This window comes from Onychostruthus taczanowskii, unplaced genomic scaffold (assembly GCF_017590055.1).
Source record: "Onychostruthus taczanowskii isolate IOZ18803 unplaced genomic scaffold, ASM1759005v1 scaffold4, whole genome shotgun sequence".
Lineage (NCBI taxonomy): Eukaryota > Metazoa > Chordata > Aves > Passeriformes > Passeridae > Onychostruthus > Onychostruthus taczanowskii.
The window spans coordinates 8,100,000-8,125,422 of NW_024501459.1; the positions used below are offsets into that span (position 1 = coordinate 8,100,000).

At 43.4% G+C, this 25,423-nt stretch overlaps 2 protein-coding genes across 3 annotated transcripts; both read left to right on the top strand.

Moving 5' to 3' along the window:
- Nucleotides 1-1,368: 1,368 nt before the first annotated feature.
- Nucleotides 1,369-2,643, top strand: RRS1 (ribosome biogenesis regulator 1 homolog). Its single transcript, XM_041412746.1, has one exon. It carries the CDS (start codon nt 1,433-1,435, stop codon nt 2,513-2,515), a length of 1,083 nt encoding a protein of 360 aa, XP_041268680.1. The 5' UTR covers nt 1,369-1,432; the 3' UTR covers nt 2,516-2,643.
- Nucleotides 2,644-5,133: 2,490 nt separating this feature from the next.
- ADHFE1 (alcohol dehydrogenase iron containing 1) lies at nt 5,134-25,356 on the top strand. 2 transcript variants are annotated; one of them, XM_041412750.1, is made up of 15 exons: nt 5,136-5,219; nt 5,482-5,519; nt 7,790-7,833; nt 8,007-8,060; nt 9,340-9,494; nt 9,664-9,860; nt 10,267-10,344; nt 11,488-11,593; nt 12,802-12,954; nt 14,122-14,220; nt 15,155-15,233; nt 15,379-15,475; nt 18,660-18,817; nt 22,490-22,615; nt 23,721-25,356. In XM_041412750.1, the coding sequence occupies exons 1-14, from the start codon at nt 5,164-5,166 to the stop codon at nt 22,571-22,573; spliced, it is 1,398 nt and encodes a 465-aa protein (XP_041268684.1). In that variant the 5' UTR covers nt 5,136-5,163; the 3' UTR covers nt 22,574-22,615; nt 23,721-25,356. The 2 variants fall into 2 exon arrangements, with proteins under 2 accessions (XP_041268683.1, XP_041268684.1); XM_041412749.1 differs by lacking the exon at nt 23,721-25,356 and having other exon boundaries at nt 5,134-5,219; nt 22,490-23,187.
- Nucleotides 25,357-25,423: the final 67 nt, after the last annotated feature.

Consider the following 25,423-nt stretch of genomic DNA (forward strand, 5'->3'; position numbering starts at 1 on the left):
TAACTTAGAAGAGAACTGTACCTTCTATAAAAACACCCATCATTTTCCTTCACTACAGCTAAGTGCTATCATGAGCTTGTTTTTAGGGCACCAGGGATCAGCTCAAAATATCATGGCCACACAAGCCAAATCACTGTATAGCTATAAAAGGATTCTTCTGTAGCCCATTTGTTTAAAAATAGCATGGCGGTATCTGTGACCCAGCTGACCTTTAGGAGCACACCATGTCACCCCAATCACCTCACTTATGTCTGTTCAGACATCTGCCAGATGATACTGCTTCCCAAATGCTGTTCCTCCCCTCCCTTTTCTGCGGGCAGATTTATCCACAACACCTCTGTCAGTCTCGGTGGAGCTGCATACAGCACTTGAATTTTGATCCTGCAAGGAGCACACACAAAAAAAAAAAAAAAAAAAAAAAAAAAAAAGGGAAAAATATATATGTTCCTGTGTCACAGTCTCAGTGTTTGGATGCCACAGCACATCCTTACCGCAGGCAAAGGAAAGGGAAGCTGCAGAGCCCCATTGACTCTACAATGGTCCCACCACTCTGCTTTTGGCATTTGCCTCCCCTCATGTCCTGAGTCTTCCCAGGTATGCTCCACCTCAGCACCACTCAGGGTGGCAGCAGGAGACCGATTTGGGGCTCCCCTGAACCCCACACAAGCCCAGCCTGGGGGTCACTGGGGATTTCATCAGTGTCCTTGGTGATCATCAGTATCATAGCTGAAGGGTGCAGAAGGTGAAGTCCCATGAGGAGCGGCCAAGGGAGCCGTGGTTGTTTTGGACAAGAAGAGGCTCAGGAGTGATCTTATCCCTCTCTACAACTAGGCAAAAGGAGGTTGTAGCAGGTAGGGTTTGGCCTCTTCTGCCAGGCAATAGTGACAGGACAAGAGGATATAATCTTGAACTGCACCAGGGGAGGTTCAGGTTGAGTATTAGAAATAATTTCTCCACAGAAAGGGTGATTAAACGCTGGAATGGGCTGCCTAGGGAGGTGGTGGAGTCACTGTCCCTAAAGATTTTTAATGAAAGACTGGACACGGCATTCAGTTTCTTGGTCTAGCTGACATGGTGATGTTTGGTCACAGTGTGGACTTGACGTCCTCAGAGGGCTTTTCGAGCCGAATTGATTCTGTGATTCTGAGACTGGAAGCGCATGCCCCTAAGCCATGGCGGCGGGACCCCTGACAGACCACGGCTCCTCTGGCACACCGCGGGTCCGGCAGCCGCGGGCCCGGGCGGGTCTGCGGGGAGCCATGGCTCCCTCTGGCGGCCGGCGCGACGGGACTACATCTCCCGGCGGGCATTGCGCCCGTCCCGCCCCCAGGGCACGGCGGCTCCGGGCCCGGCGGTTCCGGCGCGCTGACCCGGCGGAGCTTTGCCGCACTCCGGGGCAGCGGCGGCGCTGCTCGCACGTGGAGCCGCTGCCATGGCGGCCGTGCGGGTGGAAGCGGTGCTGGCGGCCGCCGAGGAGCAGGAGGCGGAGAAGCGGCGGAGCATCACGGTGGAAAAGGAGCTGGAGCTGGAGTACGACCTGGGCAATTTGCTGGCCGTGGACCGCAACCCCCCGCCGGCGGCGGCGCTGCGCGGGGCCGGCCCGCGGCGGGAGGCGCTGCTGCGGGCGCTGGCCCGCGACAACACGCAGCTGCTCGTGTCCCGGCTCTGGGAGCTGCCGGCCGAGCGCGCCGGCGGCGCCGGGGGCCCGCTGGTGGCGCAGCTGCCCGAGCCCACGTTCCGCCTGCCGCGGGAGAAGCCGCCGCCGAAGCCGCGGCCGCCGACGCGCTGGGAGCAGTTCGCGCGGCTGAAGGGCATCCGCCGCAAGAAGAAAACCTCGCTGGTGTGGGACGAGCAGGCCAAGGAGTGGCGGCGGCGCTGGGGCTACCGGCGGGCGGGCGGAGACCCGTCCCGCGCCTGGCTGGCGGAGGTGCCGGCGGGCGCCGACCCCGAGGAGGACCAGTTCGCCCGGCTGCGGCGGGAGAAGCGGGAGCGGGTGGCTCGCAACGAGCTGAACCGGCTGCGCAACCTGGCCCGAGCGCACCGCGCCGGGAGCGCCGTGCCCGCCGCGCCCCTGCACCCCACCGGCCACCAGGACCGCGACGAGCTGCGCCGGGTGGCCCGCGTGGCCCGCGTCTCCACCGCCTCGCTCGGCCGCTTCCAGCCGCGCCTGCCCAAGGAGTCGGCGGAGCCGCCCTCCCGCAGCGGCGGCAAGAAGCGCCGCTTCGAGCCGCTGCTGGGCAACCTGGCGGCCGAGCGCAGCCGGCAGCTGGAGCTGCTGCGGGACATGGGCAAAAAGAAGCCGGTGCTCGACATCACCCGCGCCGTCAACAAGCAGCTGCGGCAGGAGGAGGCCGAGGCGGCCGCTGCCAACAAGGGCAAGAAGCAGTCGAAGCGGGGCAAGCGCGGCCGCCGGCAGCAGCGGCCTGGGCGCAGCGGCAAGAAGAGCGGAGCCCGGCGGCAGCCGCAGAAACCTGCGGGCGGTGGCACCGGCGGGGCCAGGAGGAAGAAAGCGTGAGGGACAGTGTGCAGCACCGGCTGGGGATGCCCACCGAGGCGTGGGAAGGGACTGCCGCTGCCAGCCTCCTGCCCGGTGCTCTGTTTACACACGTATCTGCCAATAAATGCGTTCTGATCTTTCTAAAACATCCTGCGTTTGGCTCTTAGCTGGTAGACAAGGAGGGCTGTGTTCTCCATCCAAGGGGGTCGGGATCCCCGGTTCCCCCCAGTCTGGGGGTGTCACAGTGACTTTTTTCACAGGTAATGTTGCTTCACAGTTGCCCTGCAGCATCTCTGCCAGGACAAAAGCTGAGCAAAGCTGTTTTCAGGTAGCTGGGACTGGACCGCAGATGTGACCTGGGGTTTTGATGGAGTAGCAGCCACAGATGCAGTTAAAGGATGTGCTGCCCTGCGCAAGTGGCCTGACGGTGGAGCTCTTGCTCTGTAAGTCAACTTCTGCCGCTCAGCTCTGTGGTATTCAGGTTCAGTTACAAAAGGAACATGGAAACTTACTGTAAGATTTATTCCAGCGCCTAAGAAATTGTACAGATTGTCTACAGCATTTTGTTGATGAAAAAAGGAAGTCAAAGCTGCTGACCAGCCATTGAGTTCAGCAGAAAAATGTTTGTATTGTTGTACAGGTTAAAACCTAAATTTCTTCCTGTAGCAACAGTAATCCATCATTTTATAGAAATAATCTTACAGAGTTTACCTAGCAGTTTGAGAGCAGGTAGTAGGAATTCTCTCAGACTTCTTCCCATTACTCTTGAACTTTGTAGTGTCACATGTACACTTGAAATAAGGGGAAAAAAATCTGCTGTCTCAATGTGTGGCTTAGCTACAGGGGAAACGCTGTTCCCTGGTAAGAAAGTTATTAAAGCAAGTTTCAGTAATCTCAGATAAATTAGGTGTTCAAACTTGGAGTTTTTTGGTGGTTAATGATATTGTAATGCCTCACTGCGAGATTTTGAAAAAGCTGGGTGACTTAAGCAGTTTTCTTCTTGTTCTGTAGCACTTCACTTAGGATGTCAGCTTCAGTAAAAAGCATCAGAAAGCCAAACCTTTGTGTAGGGGAGTGCTGAGGGCAGAAGGGGTTTGTACACCTCAGAGCTTGGATGGCATTGATGGACTGACCGCTGCCCAGCCTATGGGCCTTGCACAAGGTGTGTTCTTTGCCTCTCTAGTGCTTCTTGCCCATGTGCTGAGGCACCTGCAGCACTGCAGGCTGCTTTGGACTTGTCAGTGGCAGGAATGGTCTTGTGGGCACAACCCTCTGTTATCAACCCTTCAGTGTAAGTATCAAGGCAAAGCAGGGGAAAATAACATGTGGATGGATGGAAAAGGTTGTTTCAGAGAGACATTCCAGACCTCTGATCTTCCAGGCATTTCCATAGGGCACACCTGGTACATGCTCAGCCAGAGAGAAGGGCTCTTCTCCCATACAAATACACACCTGATGAGAATTCTGTGCTGCTCACAAGGCTAATGGTCAATTTTCTCCACCAAAATCCCATGAAGTGTGTTCATCTCCAGCAGCAAAGTGGTCACCTGAGTAGAGGTGCAGGTGCTCCTGTGGTGTTGCCACTTTTTGGCTCTCACAGGTGGATAAAGGTTTTGCAGCTTCACGTAGGGGCCTGAGCAGGCCATTAACCTGCTTTCCCAAGCTCAGCACCTTGCAAAATCCTGAGTTTTGGGCTCATCTGATCTGCTCATAGAATCAATGAATGGTATGGGTTGGAAGGGAACTTAAAGATTATCTAGTAAGACATAAAGAGTATGCAAAGGCAAAACACTTATATCTGTTACATTAGAAAAATGATGCCTTTTTGTCAGAATCCAGTGTTTCCTTTGATCAGTACTAGTATACTGCTATGCTGGCAGCTAAGCAGCATAGCTTACAGCTTAAAAATTTGGTTATAAAATTTTGATCCATCCTGCACTATAATTCTCCATGATTTCATAGAATTACAGGATTGTCATGGTTGGAAGGGACCTCTGGAGATCATCTTGTCCAAGGCCCCTGCCAAGGCAGGGTCACCAAGAGCAGGTGACACAGGAACATGTCCAGTGGGTTTTTAATGTCTCCAGAGGGAGAAGACTCCACGACTTCCCTGGGCAGCCTGTTCCAGTGCTCTGCCACCCTCAGTGTGAAGAAATTCCTCATGCTGAGGTGCAGCTTCTTGTGTTTTAGTTTATGACCCTTCCTCTTGTGTTTTAGTTTAGACCATTCTTCTTGTGTTTTAGTTTATGACCATTCCTGCTTATCCTGTCACTGGGCACAGCTGAAGTCAGAAAAGTAGTTCACTTAATTTCATGGGGTTTTTTTAAATTTTTTTTTCACTTTGCAATTCCATTACTTTCAATATTTTTCTGTGGCAAATCCACGACACACACTCAGTCCTAATGAGTCCTAAATGAGATTTTAGTCGCTCTCCGCTGGCATTCTGTGCTGTTTTAGCAAACAGATTTTGCTTGCCCTGAAACAGGCGTGAGCTGGGTGCTGACAGCGGGGACCGTGGGCTGGGGGTGCTGACTGCGGACACTCCTCGCCTGACCCGTGCAGTTCCAGTTTGAACACCCGTGTGCCGGGTGCGGGCCGGGCAGCGGCGCTGTCCCGGGAGGAGGGGCCCGGCCCGGCCCGTCCGCGGCCGCCCGCAGATCCGGGCGATGGCGGCGGGGCGGGCGCGGGTGTCCCGCCTGCTGCGGCAGCTGCAGCGGGCAGCGTGAGTGCGGCGGGACGGGGCGCGGGGTCCCTGGGGATCCCTCCCGGGATCCCTCCCGGGGCCGGGGCCGCGGCTGGGAAGCGAAAAGCGGCGGCCGCTCCGCCCCTGCGGACCCTGCCGTGCCCGCTCCCGCTGCACGCCGGCGGGCTCAGCCGCAGGCCCTTGCAAGGGGTGCTTACAGGAGACTTTTAGGTCGTAAAGCTTTAGTTTTCTGCTTTAGTTTTCCCCTTTTAACCATACCTTTTTTTAACGTTTTAACTAGTTGTCGGTGCCCGAGCCATGGCCACACTTATTCCCAAGGTAAGACTGAATTTGTTTCTCCAAAATAATTCTGTAGGAGGCCATGGCCCTGCTGAGGGCTGTATGTATCCATGCAACCTGGGCAGAGGGTGCAGGTAACGGGTTGGAAGGAACAATCTAAAGGAGAAGGTAAACAGCCTGTTATTTTGCAGCTGTACAATGGTAGTGGTTATTGTTGGAGAGAGTCACTGCTCCCACATAAGCCACAGTTTCTGCCTCCTGTCCCTTCCCTCCCCATACCGTGGGGCCAGCTGATCTGAACTTTGCTCTGGCTGTCATCACCTGAACCACCTCAACTTTAGGTCTCCTTTTGGATATGCGTGTTGCACCAGAAAAGAAAGAGGAAGTGATATGGATAAAAAGTAGCCTTTCACAAAGGTGCGTGCTGGCCTGGGGAATAAAATCTCCATAGGCTTTTTATATGGTCAGTCCCAAGAATGCAGCTCACTTAGGCCAGGACTGGGGACTGTGAGCAGGGGAGCTGCACTGACTTACCCAAGTCACCCTAGGAGGAGCTTCTGTTTGCATGGACTGTAGGGAGGCTAGGAGAATAATTATCTGTCAATCTCCAGATTGCTGGTAAGTCTCCAGATCCACTAAATATTAGTGGCTTGTGCCATAATTTCAGTAATGTGTAAGTAGCATGGTTTCACATGCTTAGAACACTTCTTAAAGCATTGACATTGTCATTTTACATATGGAAAAGCTATTTATATTGTTTTGCCCAAGACCATCCATACAGCAAGACAATAGTGCATCTGAGAAACAGAATTTCATTCTTTTGCTTGTCTGCTTGATGACCTACTCAGTCAATTCAAACTAAGCTCTTGCTAAACTGAAGCCTAAGTTAAGAAAACCCTCTCTGAAAGTTTTAGGCAGCAATAGATTCTATAGCGTAGCAAGATGATATCAGTTCACTAAATCTGAGTGGAAATTGATTGAACAGTGACTATAGCTGAAAAAAAAGCAAACTTCTTTGTGTTTCTTGGCAGTGTTCAAGGAAATAGTGCAATTTTTTAACTCAGTAAAATTCGCCCTGAAAGTTAAGTTTGGTTCAAGAATGTAACAGCAGGGTGTCTATTGTACTATCAGAAAGCAAGAGAGTAAATGGTTTGGACATGTCCTTAGCCTGTCAAATTAATGACTGAAAATACAGCAGACTCCAGCTCCAGGAGAGGTCAAACACATACAGCCTGGCAAGAGGTGGCAATGAAAGAGCTGATAGCAGCTGGCCTGTGCTTGAATAGAAAGTACATAAAGGGTTTTAATACATCTATCTGTTACTGTTGTGGGTCAGTGCTTCAGTGCACCCCAGCGTGTCTGTGAGCCTCATTTTCGTGGCTTCACTCATTGGATCAGAATCCAGACTGCATATTTTCAATTAATATAGCAGACGTAATGCATGACTCCAGCAGGAGGAGAAGAAAATGCTTTACCTGGTGTTTTCGTGGAGAAGAATGGGCAATTTCAGTTGATGCAGTTTGCTTCACTCTATGGCAAAATCAGAATATGCCAGAAATTGAGTTTGTGATAATTCATGCAAAAATGACACAGCAGAGAGAAGCCATGACTGAAATACTGTCCTTAAATATATCTTCTGAAATACTGTCCTTAAATATATCTTCTAATTAAAGTTAATAGTAACACACTGATTCTTATTTATTATTAGCAGTGCACATGGTAATTTTCTAGCAAATAATTCAGTTTCACCTGCAAGTTCAGGACTAGGGAGAAGTAAAAAGAAGTGTAAACACCTGTTATTATTGCTCCCATGCATACATAAGGTGTTCTCTGTCCAGGTGCATAAAGAGGATGTCTCATGAATTTGTCTTAAACGTTGTTCTGAAGGTTATCATGTAGCCCCTATAGCATTTCTAGCACCTCTCAGCTTGTAGCAGCCTGAGTGCTCTACTCAGTTCTACATAGTCAGTTCTACTTTTTTATGTGCCGTTCTTTGTAGACTGCAAACAAACTCTCATGCAACCTTCCTGCTAATTTATTCAGATTTTATAAAAAAAATACTTAATTCTTGAAAGAACTTGAAAAACTCACTTGTTTTCTTGAATTATATGAGTCAGATCAAGTGCTTGGATCATTTAATCTCATGAACAGCAAGGCATGAAATGGGTAACTGTTATCCAGACAAGCTGAGATAACCTGTGGAAATATGTTAGTGATTCTAAAAGCAAGGAATCTGTCAACTCTAGAGCTGAGAAACAGATTGAAATAACTTATTGTTTCCTAATTCTGCTGTTTTATTTCCATTTCAGTTCCTGAACGGCCCACCCTGGGGAACACAGACTATGCATTTGAGGTAGATTTAATAATAAAATATGTTTCATTTAAAAGTCATACAAACAATACTTCTTGAGAAATACAGCATTTAATAAATATTTACATTATCAAATATTTGTATTTCACTTTGAATGAATAGGGCCAGATGCCATTTTTGTAGAGAAAAAGAAATGTTCTTTTTAATTTTTACAGATGGCCATTTCAAACATTCGATATGGAGAAGGAGTTACGAAAGAGATTGGCATGGTAAGCTGCTATGGTGAAAGTCCATCACTGGTAAAAAGTTATTTTCTAAGGGCTGCCAGTTCTATCAATGCACTTAATAAAGGAAAGTTTATATATGGTGTGGTCCAATGTATCAGTGCAAAAAGGTTGGAGCATACTGTTGGTTGAAGAGCAGAAGCATGGTGCGTCAGTGGTGCTCTGGTACCTGAAATGCAGCTCTGGGGAAAATTGGGTCGTTGATGCTTTGCTGCAATTATGCAACAGTGTTTTTCTCTGACTGGGAATTTGATTCAGAAAGGTTTGAATCCTGCTGACTCACCAGAATTTTCTCAAGATCACTTTTCATCTTTCTAGAGCTCATTAATGCAATCAGAGACTTTCTATTAAATTGGCTAGATATTCATTCAGCTCTCAGCTTGCCCTGTGTAAGTGTAGAATTTTTGTTTCAGCAGTGTGAGATGGTTCACCTGAGTACATTATTCCAGTGTGCTTTTATCACTGTCTGTTTTCATGTATCATTTGTCTCCTTTTTGGCCTTTCTAGCATCAATAGATCTTTTTTTTATTTGAAAATTTGTGAAGTAAGGTTATAGTCAGACAATAAAGGAAATTAGACAGAACCTGTCTTTAAACAGCACTAGAATAATTTATACGTATTGTATAACTATTGTGACAATTAGCAAAGGTTAGGATGTAGCATTATTTTTCTCCCTTTTAACACCTCATTTTGATTTTTCATCAATAAATAAATATCCAGTATTACATTTTCAATATTTTAATGCTGTCCTTTAGTAGGCAGTTAATGGAGACAATCTGTGAAAAGGCCTTTTTTATTCTCACAGGAACTTAGGAAAAATATTTTTTAAAATGTTTTATATTTTACTGTAGTTTAAAGTGGTTCCATGTGGTTCAACAACTTTAGTTTTCTTCTGTCTTAAGACTTCCACTATATAAATTTGGCAGCTTTAAATTTTATTCTGCTTTCTGTATTCTACATGTATGTGGTTAATGCTCTTTTTCTTCAGCTGGTATGGTTTTAAAAATTTTGCAATAACCAACTATTTTTAAGTTGGGGTTTTATTATTATCAAATGGTTCATTTGATTTGGATTAGTGTTTAAATAGTGAAGTGTATGATTTTATACCAGTTGTTTGGTGGTTTTTTATTCATTATTGTAGGACGCAACTATTTTTAAGTTCGGGTTTTGTTATTATCAAATGATTCAGTTGATTTGGATTAGTGTTTAAATAGAAGTGTATGATTTTATACCAGTTGTTTGGTTTTTTTATTCATTATTGTAGGACCTGCAGAATCTTGGTGCTAGAAGAGTTTGTTTGATGACAGATAAAAACCTCTCCAAACTCCCTCCTGTAAATGCAGTATTGAATTCCTTGACAAAATATGGTATAAACTTTCAAATATATGATAATGTCCGTGTGGAGCCAACAGACCAAAGGTACAATTTGCTTCTGACTTGCATTTCTCCAAGTAGTGCCTAGGCCTTTACAGGATTCCATATGGCTTTTTAAACACCTCCTTGTGGCCTGCATGCTGGTCTTAATAGTTGGTTTCCCTGTGTACTGATTTTATCCTGACTAATTGGAAAATTTTTCTTGTGTCCTAAGTTTCCTGGATGCCATACAATTTGCTAAAAAGGGAGAGTTTGATGCCTATGTTGCTGTTGGAGGTGGCTCTGTGATAGACACCTGCAAAGCTGCCAACCTGTATGCAGCCAGCCCTTCCTCAGAATTCCTGGATTATGTCAATGCTCCTATTGGGAAAGGAAAACCGGTCACTGTGCCCCTCAAGCCACTTATTGCAGGTAAAGCAGGAGGAGAGCGTGTGGAGATTGGGGCAAGGGGAAGGTGAGTCATTCTACACTCTCTGATATTTCTACTGAAATCAGTTTGCTGTGGCTGTTTCAGCTTCCTTTGGGCTAGCTTCTCCTCTAGGTGTATTCAGCAGTCATTTTGCTATTTAATTCAGTGGAGGTAAAATCAGAGGTTTCATCCTTATTTTGTCTTGTTTAGCTCAGTTAGAACTCCTTTACTGAGAGAAGAGATCAAAGTAGCAGTTTCCCTTTGATCTGTTGGCTTTGGATCAGGGATACATTCAAGATTTCCTGGGCCCTGTATTTTGGGTGGTGTTACTATTGTGGTTTTATTATTTAAATTGCAGTATTATATATATTTTTATTATTTGTTGTTATCTCCATTCTTCCTTTTAAGTTCCTACAACATCTGGCACTGGAAGTGAAACCACTGGTGTTGCCATTTTTGACTTCAAAGAACTAAAAGTTAAAACCGGTGAGGTTTGGGTGCTTTGTTTTGGGGTTATTTTGTTTGTTTTGTGGGGGTTTCTGTGTGTTATTCAAGACAATCGCTTTTCCCATGTCTTTGTTATTTCCTAGCCTTGAAAGGAAAGGATACTGCATGTCATTTCAGGTGTTATTTTGTTTGATTCAACAGCCACAGGCAAATTTTAAAAGCTTAAAGGTTTCCTCCTTGAATTAAATTTATATCATATTAACATAATGAAATACCTATGTAATACAGTGGATTATAGTTTGAAGGCAAAACAGGAAACTAAAATCTTTCAAGTCCTTAAATGGCAGAAAATGTTAATTGCAAAGGAAATTTCTACTTATATTCAGGGTCAACCAACTGTTCCTTATTTCCTCTGTATTTTTCTTTCTGCTTTTAAGACTTCTGTTTCTTTGTTGTGTAATTGCAACCAAATGTTCCTTTTCCTGACTTTGGAAACCTCAGGCCTGGGATGCTGTGCAAGTGAGGGACACTGTCTTCCTTTGGCCTTTTCATCCCTGGCAAATAAAGATTAAGGCTAAAATGTCATCTTGAGCTTCATAGCTGTTTAAGGTTTTGCTTCTAAACATGTGGATTTTATATGCCACACAGTCTGCAGAACTTGGGACCCAGATGGGTGTGCTAAGGAGGTTTGACAATAGCTCAAGAGTTTTCTAGTGTATACGTCGTCTGTCTGTCTGTCTGTCTCTCTCAGAACCACATCTTTGCACCCTTAACCGAAATACAAGGACATAGTTATTACAGATGCTGAAGACAACCATTGGCAATAACAATTGATTGCAGGTACAAACCAGATTTGCCTTCTGTCTGTCCACAGAAGATACAAATCTATGAATACTGCAGATGCCACAGACATCTTGCAAGGCTGCTCAGGGAGGGCTGCAAACAGAGAGAGAACATTGTCTGGTATAATCCACTTCAGGCAAAAGTCTCAAATCATATAAGTCTTTTAGAGAGACTTCATCATCAGTCTTACATTCATAAATACTCTCTCTCTTTGCTTTCATGTTCATAGCTTCAAATATTCTTTCCCTCTTTATTGTCCTGTTTTGAACATTAAGCTTATCTTGTCCTATTTTGTTGCAGAACATCTTTAACTGACTTTCTTCCCTTTGCACATTGCAGGTATTGCTTCAAGAGCCATTAAGCCCACATTAGGCATCATTGATCCTTTACACACACTGTCTATGCCTGAACGAATAGTGGCCAACAGTGGCTTTGATGTGCTTTGGTGAGTTTTCTGCATAGGCTGCTACTTGAATTTATTTAAATTTTGTCTTTTTACTATGATGATTGTAGAAAAAATATATTTTGAGAGCACAAGAGGATGAACTTTTTTCTCTGTTTGCTGTTCTTGTTAAGGTGGGCTGTGTCAGACTTTCCTCTTCCTTAGTTTCACTGCCTCCCTAAGAATGTATGGAAACAAATCCTGCATTTGCAGAAATTTGGATGTTTTTGCAGTGCACTGGAGAAATTGTTTGCTTCCAGAATAGCTGTTGTCAGTAAAGAGAGTCCAGGTGTCATTTTTTATGGAGATAGATGATTAATTGCAATTGTAATAGCATTTATCATGAATCACAGACATGGCATTGAATAGAGAATAAGAATTTTCTAACAAAAGCCAGGATGTGTCAATAAGAATTCATAAAAGCCTGTGAGATACTAACAGGTCTTCACCCAGCTATGGTCATCTGGGAGCCAATCTCATAGTTATTTCCTGTGTATTTGCAGGAAATAACTGCACAAAATGTATTGACATTTCTATTTGGAGAGCCAGAGCTTACTTTGCTTCTGGGTGCTATGTATATTAAAGTAATAGATATGTAATGAAACTGACACTTCTCAAGCGTGGTGAAGGACCTCAGCCTGCAATGTCTGTAATGGAAAAAAGGCATTTGTTCATCAATGAAAATGGTTTGTCTGTAGTTTTGTTCATCTTAATGAAGCCATGTAGACAGTGCCCCTTCTTTATGTGGTCAGATGCATGAGTGTCTGGGAGATGAGACTATTAGCAGTTCCACTTAGCTTAAATTCATACACATAATTTTTTCAAGGCCAGTACTTCTAAAAGTACCCTATGAAGTTTCCAGTGCTAAAGTCTCTTATGGTTCCTGTCCTACAGAAAAGAAATGCACTCATTGCACATATACAGCCCTCTTCAGTGAAAAACACTACAGGTGCTGGTGCACCCAACCAGGTTTTAGCATGGTGTGAGCTGATAGAAGGGGACCGTGTTTAGATTGCCTTCGGTGGGTTTGTTGGAGAGGAAGTGCTCTGGAGGTGCTGGCCCAGCATTCTTCCACTGTCTGTGAGATTGTATTTCTTGTTTCAGCAACCGCTGAACACCAGAAATAAAAAAGAACCTGCATTCAAAGGACAGCAGGGCAGTAAAAGGGAGCTTTACCCCTTAAATAATTGATTTCTCCATTTTTCTGTTAGCCACGCCCTGGAATCGTACACTGCTCTGCCTTACAACCAGCGCGGTCCCTGCCCCTCCAACCCCATCCACCGCCCAGCCTACCAAGGCAGCAACCCCGTCAGCGACGTCTGGGCTCTGCACGCTCTGCGCATTGTCGCCAAGTATCTGAAAAGGTAACACCCTTAACAGCCATTCCCCTGCAGGGTGCTCAGGCCACAGTGCCCCAAAAGGGCTGCCTGCAAGAACGTAAATTTTAGGCTAGAGTGAGGCATGCTGCAACATTAAGCTTTTGTTTTCACCCTGGATTTTTCTTAAATAAAGCAGAATATTTTTTCAGATAAAATTCAAAATTTCAGATAAAATTTGGATTAGAAGTTTTTCTTGAGGTGGTAGCTTTTTGATGCCTCTGTGAATCTATTCTTGAAGTCCTCAGTTAAAGGTATTTCAAACTGTTCAGTTAATATGGGAGCAGAATTTACTTTTTTATTTTTTCAAGAATCTTCTTTGACAGCATAAAGGGAATATGTAACAAACTGAATAAAATACTGCTGATATTATTTCTATGGCCTTCAGCACCAAATTAAGATAGTTGCCCATCCATCAAGAAGGTAATAACATGCACTTATGAATGTGCAAAAGTATGCATTTATTGCAAACCTGCTCATTCTTAGAAGACCTTCAGTTTAGAATAGGTGTTGACTTAGCTGGGAGTTGGTGTTGATCCTCGTCAATGAAGTTTTAGCCTGTTTACAGCTTTTGCATACCATGTGCACTTCTGTTAAAGATCAGTGTGGGGGTTTTTTGAAAAATCTTTTCACAGTACCTAGTGAGTCAAAATAGTTGGTTTTTGTTCCTTTGCAATCTGTTCATGGGAAGTTTTCTCCTTGTGTCAAATTACACAAGGATCCTGAGGCATAGGAAGGCAGGGAATCCTGTCTTCTTTCCACACAGGTGGTGGGGTCTAGAGCACCACCTAATGAGATTGTGAGAAAGCTGGAGTGATCCTGGAGCCACACACAGAATTACCAAAGATTCTAACTAGAATTTTTTAATTCACCACTGAATTGAATATGGTTAAATTCACTCTATTTACTTGTTTTTTGGAAAAGTGAAAGGAAGCTTGACCTTTGCTGAACCAGTATGATCTACATAAGTCATCCAGATGCAGGATTGTTCTTTTACCAAAGCGTGACTTGATTTCACTTCCACCATTTTAATCCCAGCTTATCTTTTAGATTTTTTGTGTATCTGTCCATAAAGAAGCCCTCTCTCCCTTCTCCTTCCTGAATCACCAATGTGTTTGTGAATTCATTGGTACCATTTGCCTCCATGGTGCACAGAGCCATCAGAAACCCTGAGGACCGCGAAGCAAGAGCCAACATGCACCTGGCAAGTGCTTTTGCTGGTATTGGCTTTGGCAATGCTGGTGTTCATCTCTGGTGAGTACAGAGAAATAGTAACCCCATCTGAGGTCAGTTTACAGCTAGTGCTTGTTCCAGATTGTCAAAGATGTTGCTGCCCTCATTGCTGATTGTAGAGTGAGAGATTGTAGCCTGTGATGCTGAAGGACCTCTGTGTTGTGACAAACTGGTGGGCTCTTGTCATTCATGTGTATAAGGACTGTGTATTCTTGGGTTGTGATACTCAAAACCAGTCACATGAAAATTACAAAACACAGCCTTCTTTACCTTCCTTGGTAGTAAAAACATGAGTAAAAAAGTCAATGACATTCAAAATGTTAGATTCCATGCCAGCTGTTCCACAGTGAGACAGCAATGATGTAATCTTGAGTTCTTCCTGAACTGATGCAATTATCTGTAAGTTTGTCTGTGGGATCGGCAATCAGCAGTCTGAAATGAGCTGTAAGTAATATTGCAAGGCAGTATAGTTTCATTTGGATGAAAATCTCAAAGAAGCAAAGCCTAAAAGTGAATTGTGTACAGAAGTTATTAGCAGTCATTTTCTTCAGAGACCTTCCTTTCATTTCTTTTCTTTGAGCAAGTCTACTTTCATAATTATATCTTAAAATTGAAGTTTCTTTTTCTCAGACAGTGTGAACACACAGGTATGCAGGCTATGATATTTTTGGCATATTTACATTTCTTTAGGAACTGAACGTCTTTCAGTTCAGTCAGTGAAGTAACTTCACACTCACAAAGTAAGGAGGTACTGTTTTTTACAGCTAGGTCCCTGAGGTGCAGAGGGATGAGGGTTGTCTGTACCTAATATCTACATCATACCTGTCAATACCTTCTGAGTATCTGTACTGAAGAGACTTGCATACTGAAAACTGACCACAGAAGGGACTGAACACAAATTTTCCAAATACCAGGAGTGCTGCCCTAACCACTCTCTCTCTGCTCTCTGTTCCAGCCATGGAATGTCTTACCCTATTTCTGGTTTGGTGAAAACTTATAAACCAAAGGATTATAATGTGGATCACTCTTTAGTGGTAAAACTTATTTATTTTTGGATTTTTATTATAATTTCAAATATCTGTTATCTGTCATTACTGAGGATTAAAGTCCATTGAAGTTAAAAGTACATGTCCTGTTGATGTATTTCATTATTTTTCTCTTTTTTTTTTCTTTCCCCAGCCACATGGCCTTTCTGTGGTACTGACATCCCCAGCAGTGTTTGCTTTCACAGCACAGATACATCCTGAGCGGCATTTAGAAGCTGCAGAGATTCTAGGTAGGAGTCTCTGTAGGTACAGTTTTCATGTACAAATGGAATTCTTTCCAAAATTACATTTTGGGATTGAAAAAAACAATGTGCAAAGCAATTGTCATTGGTTGTTGGGAGGGGTTTAAGTCTAGAAAACAAGATTCTGGAATTAGATGTCATGCAAATTAGATAGAATAATGCTGAATTTTGATACTGTATGGTGTGATTAGAGCAACAAGCTGGAGAAATCTGATTCTTGGCCAGAAAAGTGCACAGCTGAAATTAACTGGAGGTCTGTTGCAAATCAAACAAGAGCTGTGATTGGCACAACTCTTGGTGCTTTATGAAGAGTAGTTACCACAAAGTGAACCAGTACTCAGGGGTATTTGTTAGCTAAAAGGAAGTATTTTCCCTAACAAATTCCCTGCTGTGGTAGTGAATTAGAACAGTGATATTCTGAATCACTCCTGCTCTTTTTCCATGGCACACAGCTGTGGCTTTTGGTCTTTCTAATGTAGGCCTAAGCTTGTTTGTAGGTGTTGGAATTTCTCAGTGGCTGATGCCAAGGGAAAGCTTTTCCTGGAGTAGCTTTTCTGTGGACACATATGTAATGGCTAAAAAGAGATTAATGAACAAAATGTCCTATTCTGCTTTTTACCAGAATAAAAGTGAATGCTGCAAGCTGACAGCTCATTTAAAGGCTATTTTGTCATACAGTGCCTTTTTATGTGTGCAGCCCATCACCAAAGGGTGTCCTAAGAGGAAGGATAGCTCTTTATTATACCTCCAGCATGACTGTGTGTAATAAAGCAGCTTCCAGTGATGCAGTCTCAGAGCTGTTAGCAGTCTAGCTGTGACAGCATGGCTCTGCACTGAGCTAATTTATTTGTCTAAGGTCAGGGGTTTTGCCTGCACTAGGTTTTGTGTCGTGGCTACACTGCTGTTAATACCCATGCTGGCTAAGGAGCAGGCACAGCCACATGCACAGCAGTGCAGGGAGTGGAGAAAAAATGGTTAGGTCAACTCTTCTGGTATTTGGAAAATTTGTGTTCAGTCCCTTGTATGGTCAGCCTTCTGTATGCAAGTCACAGCAGTCTAGTCACATGTATGACTTGCCTGTGTAAGTAATCTCAAAGCAGTGGGGGTCTCAAGAAGAATGGGATTTTAATCAAGACATTTTATAGTGTTTTATATATAGTAAAAATATTTTAGTTATACTATATTATTTTATAGTAATTTTTATATTTTTATAGTATTTTATAGAGGGTCAGAAAAACTACATTGGGTGAAAGTTCTGTTTATTTCATAAACAGTCTGTGAGGTTGTTCAGGCTTCCTCTAACGTATGCTGTCCTGCCTATGGTCAAAACCAAAACACAAACTTAGCTGGAGTCATATACTAAGCTAATACATATCTGTGTTCCTACAGCAATTACACACAACTAAAATTAGTTGAACAAAATGTGTCTGGATAACTGGTCAGCACAGCATATCAGAAATTTTCAGCTCTGGCTCTTGATTTTAAAACCAGTGACTGAAAAGCAGTTCCCTTAGGTTTTGTGCTATTAATTTCTGCCATAATTTCTGTCTCTAAAAGTTCTGTTAATTTTCTCAGTAGAAATTTTAACTACGTCATTGTGTGCCTTGCTGGAAAGGGATTCTGCCGAAAACATGTCACATGGAATTGAATTTATTCATTCCCATCTGGGGTGTTTACTTCTGAGTCCACTCCAGAGTCCAACTGACTACAGTGGCTGATTCAAATCTGTCATGTTGCCAAATGCAATGACTAAGAAGGTATTTTATGACACGAAGCAGATTACTAAGTAGTTATGTTGTGTGTATGTACAGCTGTGAATTTGGGTACAGCCAGAAAAAGCTTAATACCTCCCTGGATGGATTCTTAAACAGTTGAAATAGGTGTGCATGTGGCCAGAGATTTTCTAGGTGCAATCAAAGACTGATCTAGCTTTTAGGTTGAGCAAAAAGAAAGTAATAGAACTATAGTAATATTTTAAAACTGCCAATCACATTTACTGTCATATTTTATCCTCCTCCCTTTCCCTTTTACTTTACTCTCTGAAGATAGTGGGTTTATATCCTAGTTACCCCTCCACAGCAAAACCCAGGATAAACTCAGACTTCATGATATAGCCCCAATAGCATGAGATTTTGTACAAGACTCTGTCATATCTTATTTATCATTTTTTCCCAGACATTATTTGCTACATTACCGCCAGCCTTACTACCTGAATATCTGAGCTCTTCAAGTGAGCTTGTAGGTCTCCTGTTCACTTAACTCCCTTTGAATGTTACACTGAGCTGTGTGAGGATCACAGATGTTTTTCCTGTAGCTATGTATTGCTGTAACTCATCTCTCAGTGTGGCACTTGGACCTGCATAGTTCTGCAGTAACATCATTGAGGTTACACAGAGAACCAATTTAGCTCGGGTTGCTTTGAAAGAAATCATGTGGAGAAACTTGGGTCTCCTGTCTGGACATTTATTATTACTTTTAAGTAAGTTCTGAACATTCATTGAAGAAGGGAACATGAGCTATTCTGTAAGAAATATTTGTAATATTTCATTTTGTATTGGTGTTTTCATTACTGTTCAAAAGATGTTTCAAAGAGAGCAGTTCCTCCTCTTCAGTTCTACAGTACCCTACACAAGTCAGCACATATTCAAACAGCAATAAATTTAGAATTTACTCAACGTGCTGAACACTGCCCTGCTGTCTTCTGCCTTTTTCAGCCCACATGCTGTAGTCCTCTCTGTGAATGTGTAATTGAACAGAACAGTCCTCTAGATGTCAGCAAACTCAAGGCCTTAAAACGAAGTTAGCATTTGGCACACTGTCCGTACAAATAACTACCACTGATGTTCATGCATTAGCTTCTTTCCTCCCAGCAGTTAGTCAGACTAAAAAGTGCTTCTCCCTGTAAGCACAGAGGGAAAGGAAGTTAACCTCATGTGGCAGTTAGTCTTTTTGGCAGCAGTTAACGTGCCTCTGATCTTGTTTTATTTCACCTTTCACCAACCATTCCAACTGTAAAATGAGGACTGATTCCTCTTTTTACTTCATGTTGCTTTTAGGGCAGTGGCTGTTATGTATGGATATGTATTCAGCTGATATTATGATTAAATTAAGTCCAGGACAGGCTTCCTCTGCTCTCTCCACCCTACAGTCAAGACATTATGTCTTATTTTAGGAGCTGACATCCGCACTGCCAGAATCAAAGATGCGGGGCTTATTTTGGCAGACACACTCCGGAAATTCCTATTTGATCTGAATGTTGATGATGGCTTAGCTGCAATTGGTTATTCCAAAGCAGACATCCCTGCATTAGTCAAAGGCACTCTGCCTCAGGTAAGACAGAGAGCAAAACAGTTTTTCTTGTCAAATGAAATAGAACAGGTTTTGGAAAAAAACCAGAAGTGTTTCTTTTCCAGCAAGTTTTATTTCTCTTCCTGCATGAAAACTATTTAAATGGAGAAAATTATGGATAGTCAACTGTATTTTGTTTCACTCCACAGCTTAGATTTTTCTTTTCAGTGGGATGGAGTGCATGCTGCAGTTTTCACATGAATTCAGAAAAAAGGGTCAAGTGTTTGGTTTGGGGTTTTTTTTTAATGTTACAGTTTTTAAAAAGAGGATGTTTTTCATAGGCCTGTGATCTTTGTAGTAGACACTGCTTTTTCATAACTACCTCTCTTAATTATGTGTGCAGGTGGTCTATAGATAAAGCCTTAATACCAAGTGCTATCTGGTAAGAGTGATCAAACTCACTTTGCATTAAACTTTCCATATTGAGAAGTTGCATTTTTCTTCGCAGATGGCTTTTTTGTTCCATTGACCCCCATCAGAATTTGAAATAAGGTCCCCTGGGATGATATAGATTAAACTTGTAATACCCTTTATTGTTTCAGTGCCCACAAAGACACTGCAAAAAGCAACACACCACTCTTAAAGCAAAATCCAGAGTCTTCCTTGTAAAAGGACAGTTTAATTCATATGCTGTGGACCTAGTATTTGTTCCCACCAAGCTGCAAGGGAAATATATATTATGGAGAAAGTGAAAATTTTTTAGGCCAAAAGGTTATTCACTTTTTACAGCAGATCCTGTATAGTTCTTCTCACTCATAAATCTAAGAGCACCTTAGAACAGTTACATTAACAGTAAATATTAATATTCCTATTTTATACCTGAGAAAGTGACACAAAGGTGCAACTACTTAGGTTCACACAAAACACAGCAGTGGCAAGGCCAGGAAGAAAACTAAGGTCTCTAAGCACCCCTGAAGTAGGTTATGCATGTGCATTGTTATGGGGCAAATGGGGCATTTGGAGGGTTTGTTTTGATAAACATGTTTCTTTATACATATTTCTTGCATCCAAAACAAGCATTGAATGCAAGTTTTGCATAGCTGGGGAAGGATTCTTCACCAAAAGATGCTGAAGGGTTTTTCTGTCTTCTTATGACATTGGTGATTCATTGTACTGTGTAAAATGAGATGACCTAATCATTTCTCAGCCTTTATTTTTTTGTATGAGATGTAACGTGATGCAAATGTATCAGTGTTCCTTAACAATCTGTTAGTAACCACGGGTTAATCCATACAGTTTATTTTTTGGTATAATTTTTCTGCTTTTCATCTTGCAGTAGATTTGCTTTGTAATACAGCAATGGCCATTCACATCAGGAAAGCAATGTGGTGCAGTGGTGATAGCACTAAAAAGTTTGCCAAGTATATTCCATGCCGTGAAGTGCAGGCTGCAGGGAAAAATGTAATCTGACTGTTGGGATTTGGGTTGGGAGCTCTGTTGGGACAGACATCTATGCTTGAAGTTAAAACAGAATTTTATTTCCCTTCCTGAGTGAGGCTGTTGAAATGGATCTTGTTTACAGACAGCAGTTATTCTAGCAAAGAAGATGCTGTCTCAAAGTACAAGGTGGCTGGGTGGTGGTGTTTGAGAGGAGATAGGGGCACTGAAAATAAGAGATCGTGGAAGGGCTGTTCTCTGTCCACCCACCCCCTGCCGATGTCCTGGAGGCAGCTACAGGGGGGCAGAGCCAGTGATGAGTCCGGAGCTGCTGGGTTTGGCACCAGACCAGAATGCGCTGAGTCAGACGGAGGGAGCCAGGGCCTCGCTGTCTGGGCACCAGCAAATATCAGCGAGCCTGTGCAGAGGTAGTGATGGTGCCTCTGTGTCGAGGCATACGGAGTAGCACCCGTTTGCAGCCTTCTGTCGATAGAGCTGGGAAATGCTCCAGTCTGTCAGGCTGTCAGGCTGGCTGTCTCCTGTCACCCGGTGTGATTTCACAGATAAATCCGGACATCTCAGTGCACAGAGCTGCAAAATTGGCTTTGGCCCAGATGGTCCTAATATGATGAATTTATGAATACTTGAGCACTGTGTTGTTACATTTTGCACATTATGAGTCTGAAAAAAACAACACACTATTGCCCTAGTGCTGTTTGAATTTTCCATTTGGTTTCAAAAGTGCATAGAAGAATCTTAGTCTTCTCTTTGGCTGGACCTCTGTGTGTAGCAGCACTGGTGTCAGTGATGGGGAGAGAGGTACCATTTGATTGCCACTTATGCACCAGTGAATCTTCTGTAGGTAAAATTATGCACACAGAGCTGCACTTGTCAGACTCCTCACAAGCCATGCAAAACCATGGTTATGAGCTGTGAATACCTCACATTCTCACCTGACATCTCACCACGCCAGACCACTGTTTCACGTTGATTTTGCAGTGTGGTGGCCTCTCTTGCCGTGTAACCACATCCAGCCTGCTGCAGTCGCGTCCCACAGGCCGGGGAAAGCGCACGGCTGCAGCCTTGTGCTGTGGCATCGCCCTGGGCATGGGGTGTGCTCTGCTCCCAGGGGGCTCAGCTGAGCCTCCTGCCATGGCAGGACACTGGGGGAGCCCCTTCCCCTGCATCCCACTCCGTGCCTCAGGCAAGGAACTCAGCAAATGATATCTACTGTCTCATATGTGAAAAAAGAGGGGAACTTTAAAGCTGGAGAGCAGCACCTTCCACAGGGGAGATGTTGAAACAGGTTGCAACAGAAGAAACTCTTGCCAAAACACACCTCATCTAAAGATGTGTTCCTAGTGTGGGCCTGGACTCTGTCTTTGCAGGCATCTCTAACTCTCCCCAGTATTTCAGTAAATGTTAAAATCATTGGTTGTTGAAAACATGAAAGTTCTAATCATAACCAGTATGAGTACACTGCTGTTGGGCCCTTTCAGCTGAATGTTCCTGCAGTAACTGGGTACCTTCACTAATGCAGCTCCTCATCCTCAGTAGCACAGGGCTTTTCTGAATTGCAGCCCCTGCCTTTGTGCTTATTTTGTCAAGCAGAGCACTAAAGAACATACCTGAGTTTCACTGCAGTCAGTGGGGCTTTAGCCCCTGAGCATTCTGTTGAATCAGTGTCCAAATGAACACCAGCCACAACTCCTTTGTATTCTGACTCCCTGGTGTGGGGCTGTTTATTAAGCAGTTTTGTACTGTCCCTTGCTCTCTCTTTTTTGGAGTCTGACTTACAGGTGCTGTTTATTCTCCCCATTTACAGCAGCTCCTGGGCCTTGAGAGGTGTTGTATTTTGAAAATAACTAAAAAACTCTAACTAAATACTAACTAAAAAACTCTAACTAATAACTAAAACTCTAACTCCAAGCTCAGTGCTGGAAAATTAATTTTAAAATGGACTATATTCTCAGGATAATGTCCTCCAGTGTACTGACATCTGCGATGGAGAAGGCCCATGTTTGCTGTGCTTGACTCTGAAACTGAACAGCTTTCTCATCTTGTTTCTGTGTATTTAGCTATAGGGAATTTTAGATTATATATTCTTGAAAGTACTGTACAGTTGACGATGCTTCAACTTTAATTACTTGATTACTTATTTTGCAAAACTTTGTTTTTCTCTGTGAAGGATGTTAGTACAGAGACACATAGCTCGCCTACTGTTTGATTAATTTTATTGGTATCCATTTATAATCCAGTTTTTCTTTCATCTTGCAGGAGAGAGTGACTAAACTATCACCACGTCCCCAAACAGAAGAAGACTTATCTGCTCTCTTCGAGGCTTCCATGAAACTTTATTAGCTTAAACATGTTCTGGAAAGTGTGGTCTATTCTAACACAGAGGTAGTTTCTCATAGATACGGGACTGAACTTGTTTAGAGCATGGAAGAATTTGGGTAACTTTGATTTCTGTTCCATTGTACACTGCCAAAAGGTCACATAATTCATCTTTAACTAAACACTGCTTTGAAGTGAGGACTTGACTGTGGTTTCTTTCTTGCTCAGTTGTCAGTGACATTGACTTGCATAAAAGTTGGAGCAGATTTCTTGCATTACTGAAGGCTTTTTTGTGCTTCAGAGGTGGTCAAAGGTGGAAAAATGTTCTAAGGGATATTTCAAGCCATTTTGCAAATTATGCTTCTATTTAAGTTATCCATATTTTGTTGTAAAAAGGCATGCTAGTTAAGAAATAATGAAGGTCATTTTTAATTAGGGAGGGGAAGTCCCCTGCAGAAAATGTCAGCTTACTGTATTCTGTTCTGCTTTATCATCTTTTTACCATCTGGCTTTGCTAAGAAGGTGGTTGAGCTGGGGTGCATTTTCATTGTTTGATTAAGAAAAATATGCACACTTCATAGCTGTTTGGAAAAGACTGCTTGGAAATTTGTTTTGGATTAAAATTCTGACAGATATTGTCATATATTTATCTTTCCTTTTATAATCTCTATAATTGCCATATATTTATCTTTCATTTTATGCTCTATATGGGGTGTTTATCAGAGGAGCAAAACCAGTGTAAAGCATGGTCACACACTCAACAGAAACCATACAACAGCAAGACAGCATCCATCATGGTCATTCTGTCTGTCTGGAGGCAACATGCTCCCTTTCCTGCTGTGTTCTGTGGAAGGAAGCTCTCAACTGCATCTTGCTTTGCTGTGAATCAATTGCTTCTGCTGAGCTCCTGCAGGTGCTGTCCCTCAGAGTGCAGCCACCAGCCTGAGGAAGTGGCTGTGTGCTGTGGTTCAATAGTAAAAAGAGGTGGTGAAGCATTTGGCTGCACAGTGCCCCACGGGGAGCACTGGTTAGATGTGGGAATGAGCGTGCACCTTCCGAGCAGTTAACCTGGTTGGCTGGTTGGCTGTCAACTGAGAAAGGGAAGTGGGGAAGGGAGAAAGGAAACTAACATTTTAATATTATTTTAATATTATTTTCCTTTATTTAAAAGATCCACGTGGTTTTGTATACAGTTCGTTTAAATCAGATTCTGCTTCACGTTGGACTGTTTCAGCATCTGATTCATGCTGCTACCACAGCACAAGACAAATGAGAGAAGAGCCCTGTGACTTCTGGTGTGCATATTTCTTTCTGCTGGGGAGGGAGCACTTTTCAGTCACCCTGTTGAAGTAGAAGGCTCTATGCTTGCACCTTTGCATTTGTGTATTTGTGTGATCAAAGTAGTGCTGTCCTAGCATCTGAGGACAGATGTGTAGTGGATATTGGCACTGGATCCATTTCAGGGCTGTTAAACAGGTGGGTGGATACTGGTTAAAGACAGACTGTTGAACAGGTCTGGTGGCCATAGGACTGCACTGCCAGTATGTGATACACATGTGATCTCCATGTCCTTCTGAACCTTCCCCTCTGCTGAAATTGCCCACAAGTACCTCTGTCATGAAGGCTGATGTAATAGCAAGGAATTCACTTCATTATGTTGTGCAAAGCTGACATGTTTAGAAAAAAAACAACTTTTTCTCAAAACTTTTTGTCCAGCCCTGTTCACAGTCAGGCTGGATGAGGCTCTGAACCCAGTCTAGTAAAAGATGTTCCTGCCCATGCAGGGAAGTTAGAACTAGATCTTTAAGATCCCTTCCAGCCCAAACCATTCCATGATTCTGTATAAACTTTTGACCTCTTTTGTCTTTCCACTCCTGTCTTTCTCCAGTTTGTGGTAGCAGTACAGATTCATGAAGAGAGAATCTTTTTGTCCAGGAGCCTAATTCACGGCAGTCCTGCTATGTTTGGGGGAAATACACCGTCTGGGAAACTGAGCAGCATGTGATTTCATCACTGCAGCAGAGCACTTTGATGGGCTGCTTAGGGAGGTAGGATAAATTCTTCCAGCACACTTTTTATCTGCTTTTTATGCCAGTATGGCAGTTATTGGCAGGCTGCATTTTCAACTGACAGAACCTCACACTTAAATTCCTATACCAGGTAACCTGCAGCTCCTGATGGCTTATAAAATAAACCTCATACCCCCTTTGATACCCATATTTTACAGATGAGACAAAGGGGGTTTATGTAATACCTAACCTAACATAAGCAGATGGTGCTGTAAGAGGGGACATTTCTGTTTTCCTCACCTCTTTGGCTGCATCAAGGTCTTCAACTGCCTTGAATTGGTTGTGAAATCTCTGCCACGGACATCAGCTACATGTGAAAATCTCTCTCATGGACATCAGTCTCCACCACCAATTATTAGTTACTAGTAGGGATTTTCTGAGGAAAAATCAAGAGAGCTCAAGTTGCCCCAGAATGCTGTCATTCAAATAGTGATGAAGTGACAGGGTGTCACTTCCTGGCTCCTGGGCAGTGGTAGCTTTATTCACAGCTGAAGAGCTACATGGGGTTTTTCATTATCTCACTCAATTACTCTGTACTGGTATTTCTGTGGGGAGCTGGGGTAACACTGTAATTGTGAGTGCCCAGTGGTGGTTGGGCACATGTGTGAAATCTGGGAGGCTCGTTTTTGTGCTCCTGTTACTGCTGTGCTACTCAAACCCTCTCTGATGGATCTGTTAGTTTAGATTGTGCTGAAATGCAAATAACAAAAATAAAGCTTGTTTGAGAGCAGCATTTAACTCTGTATTCTCTGAGCTCTGTGCAGGTAAATACAGCCCAAAACCTGGCCCATGAGATCACTCACTC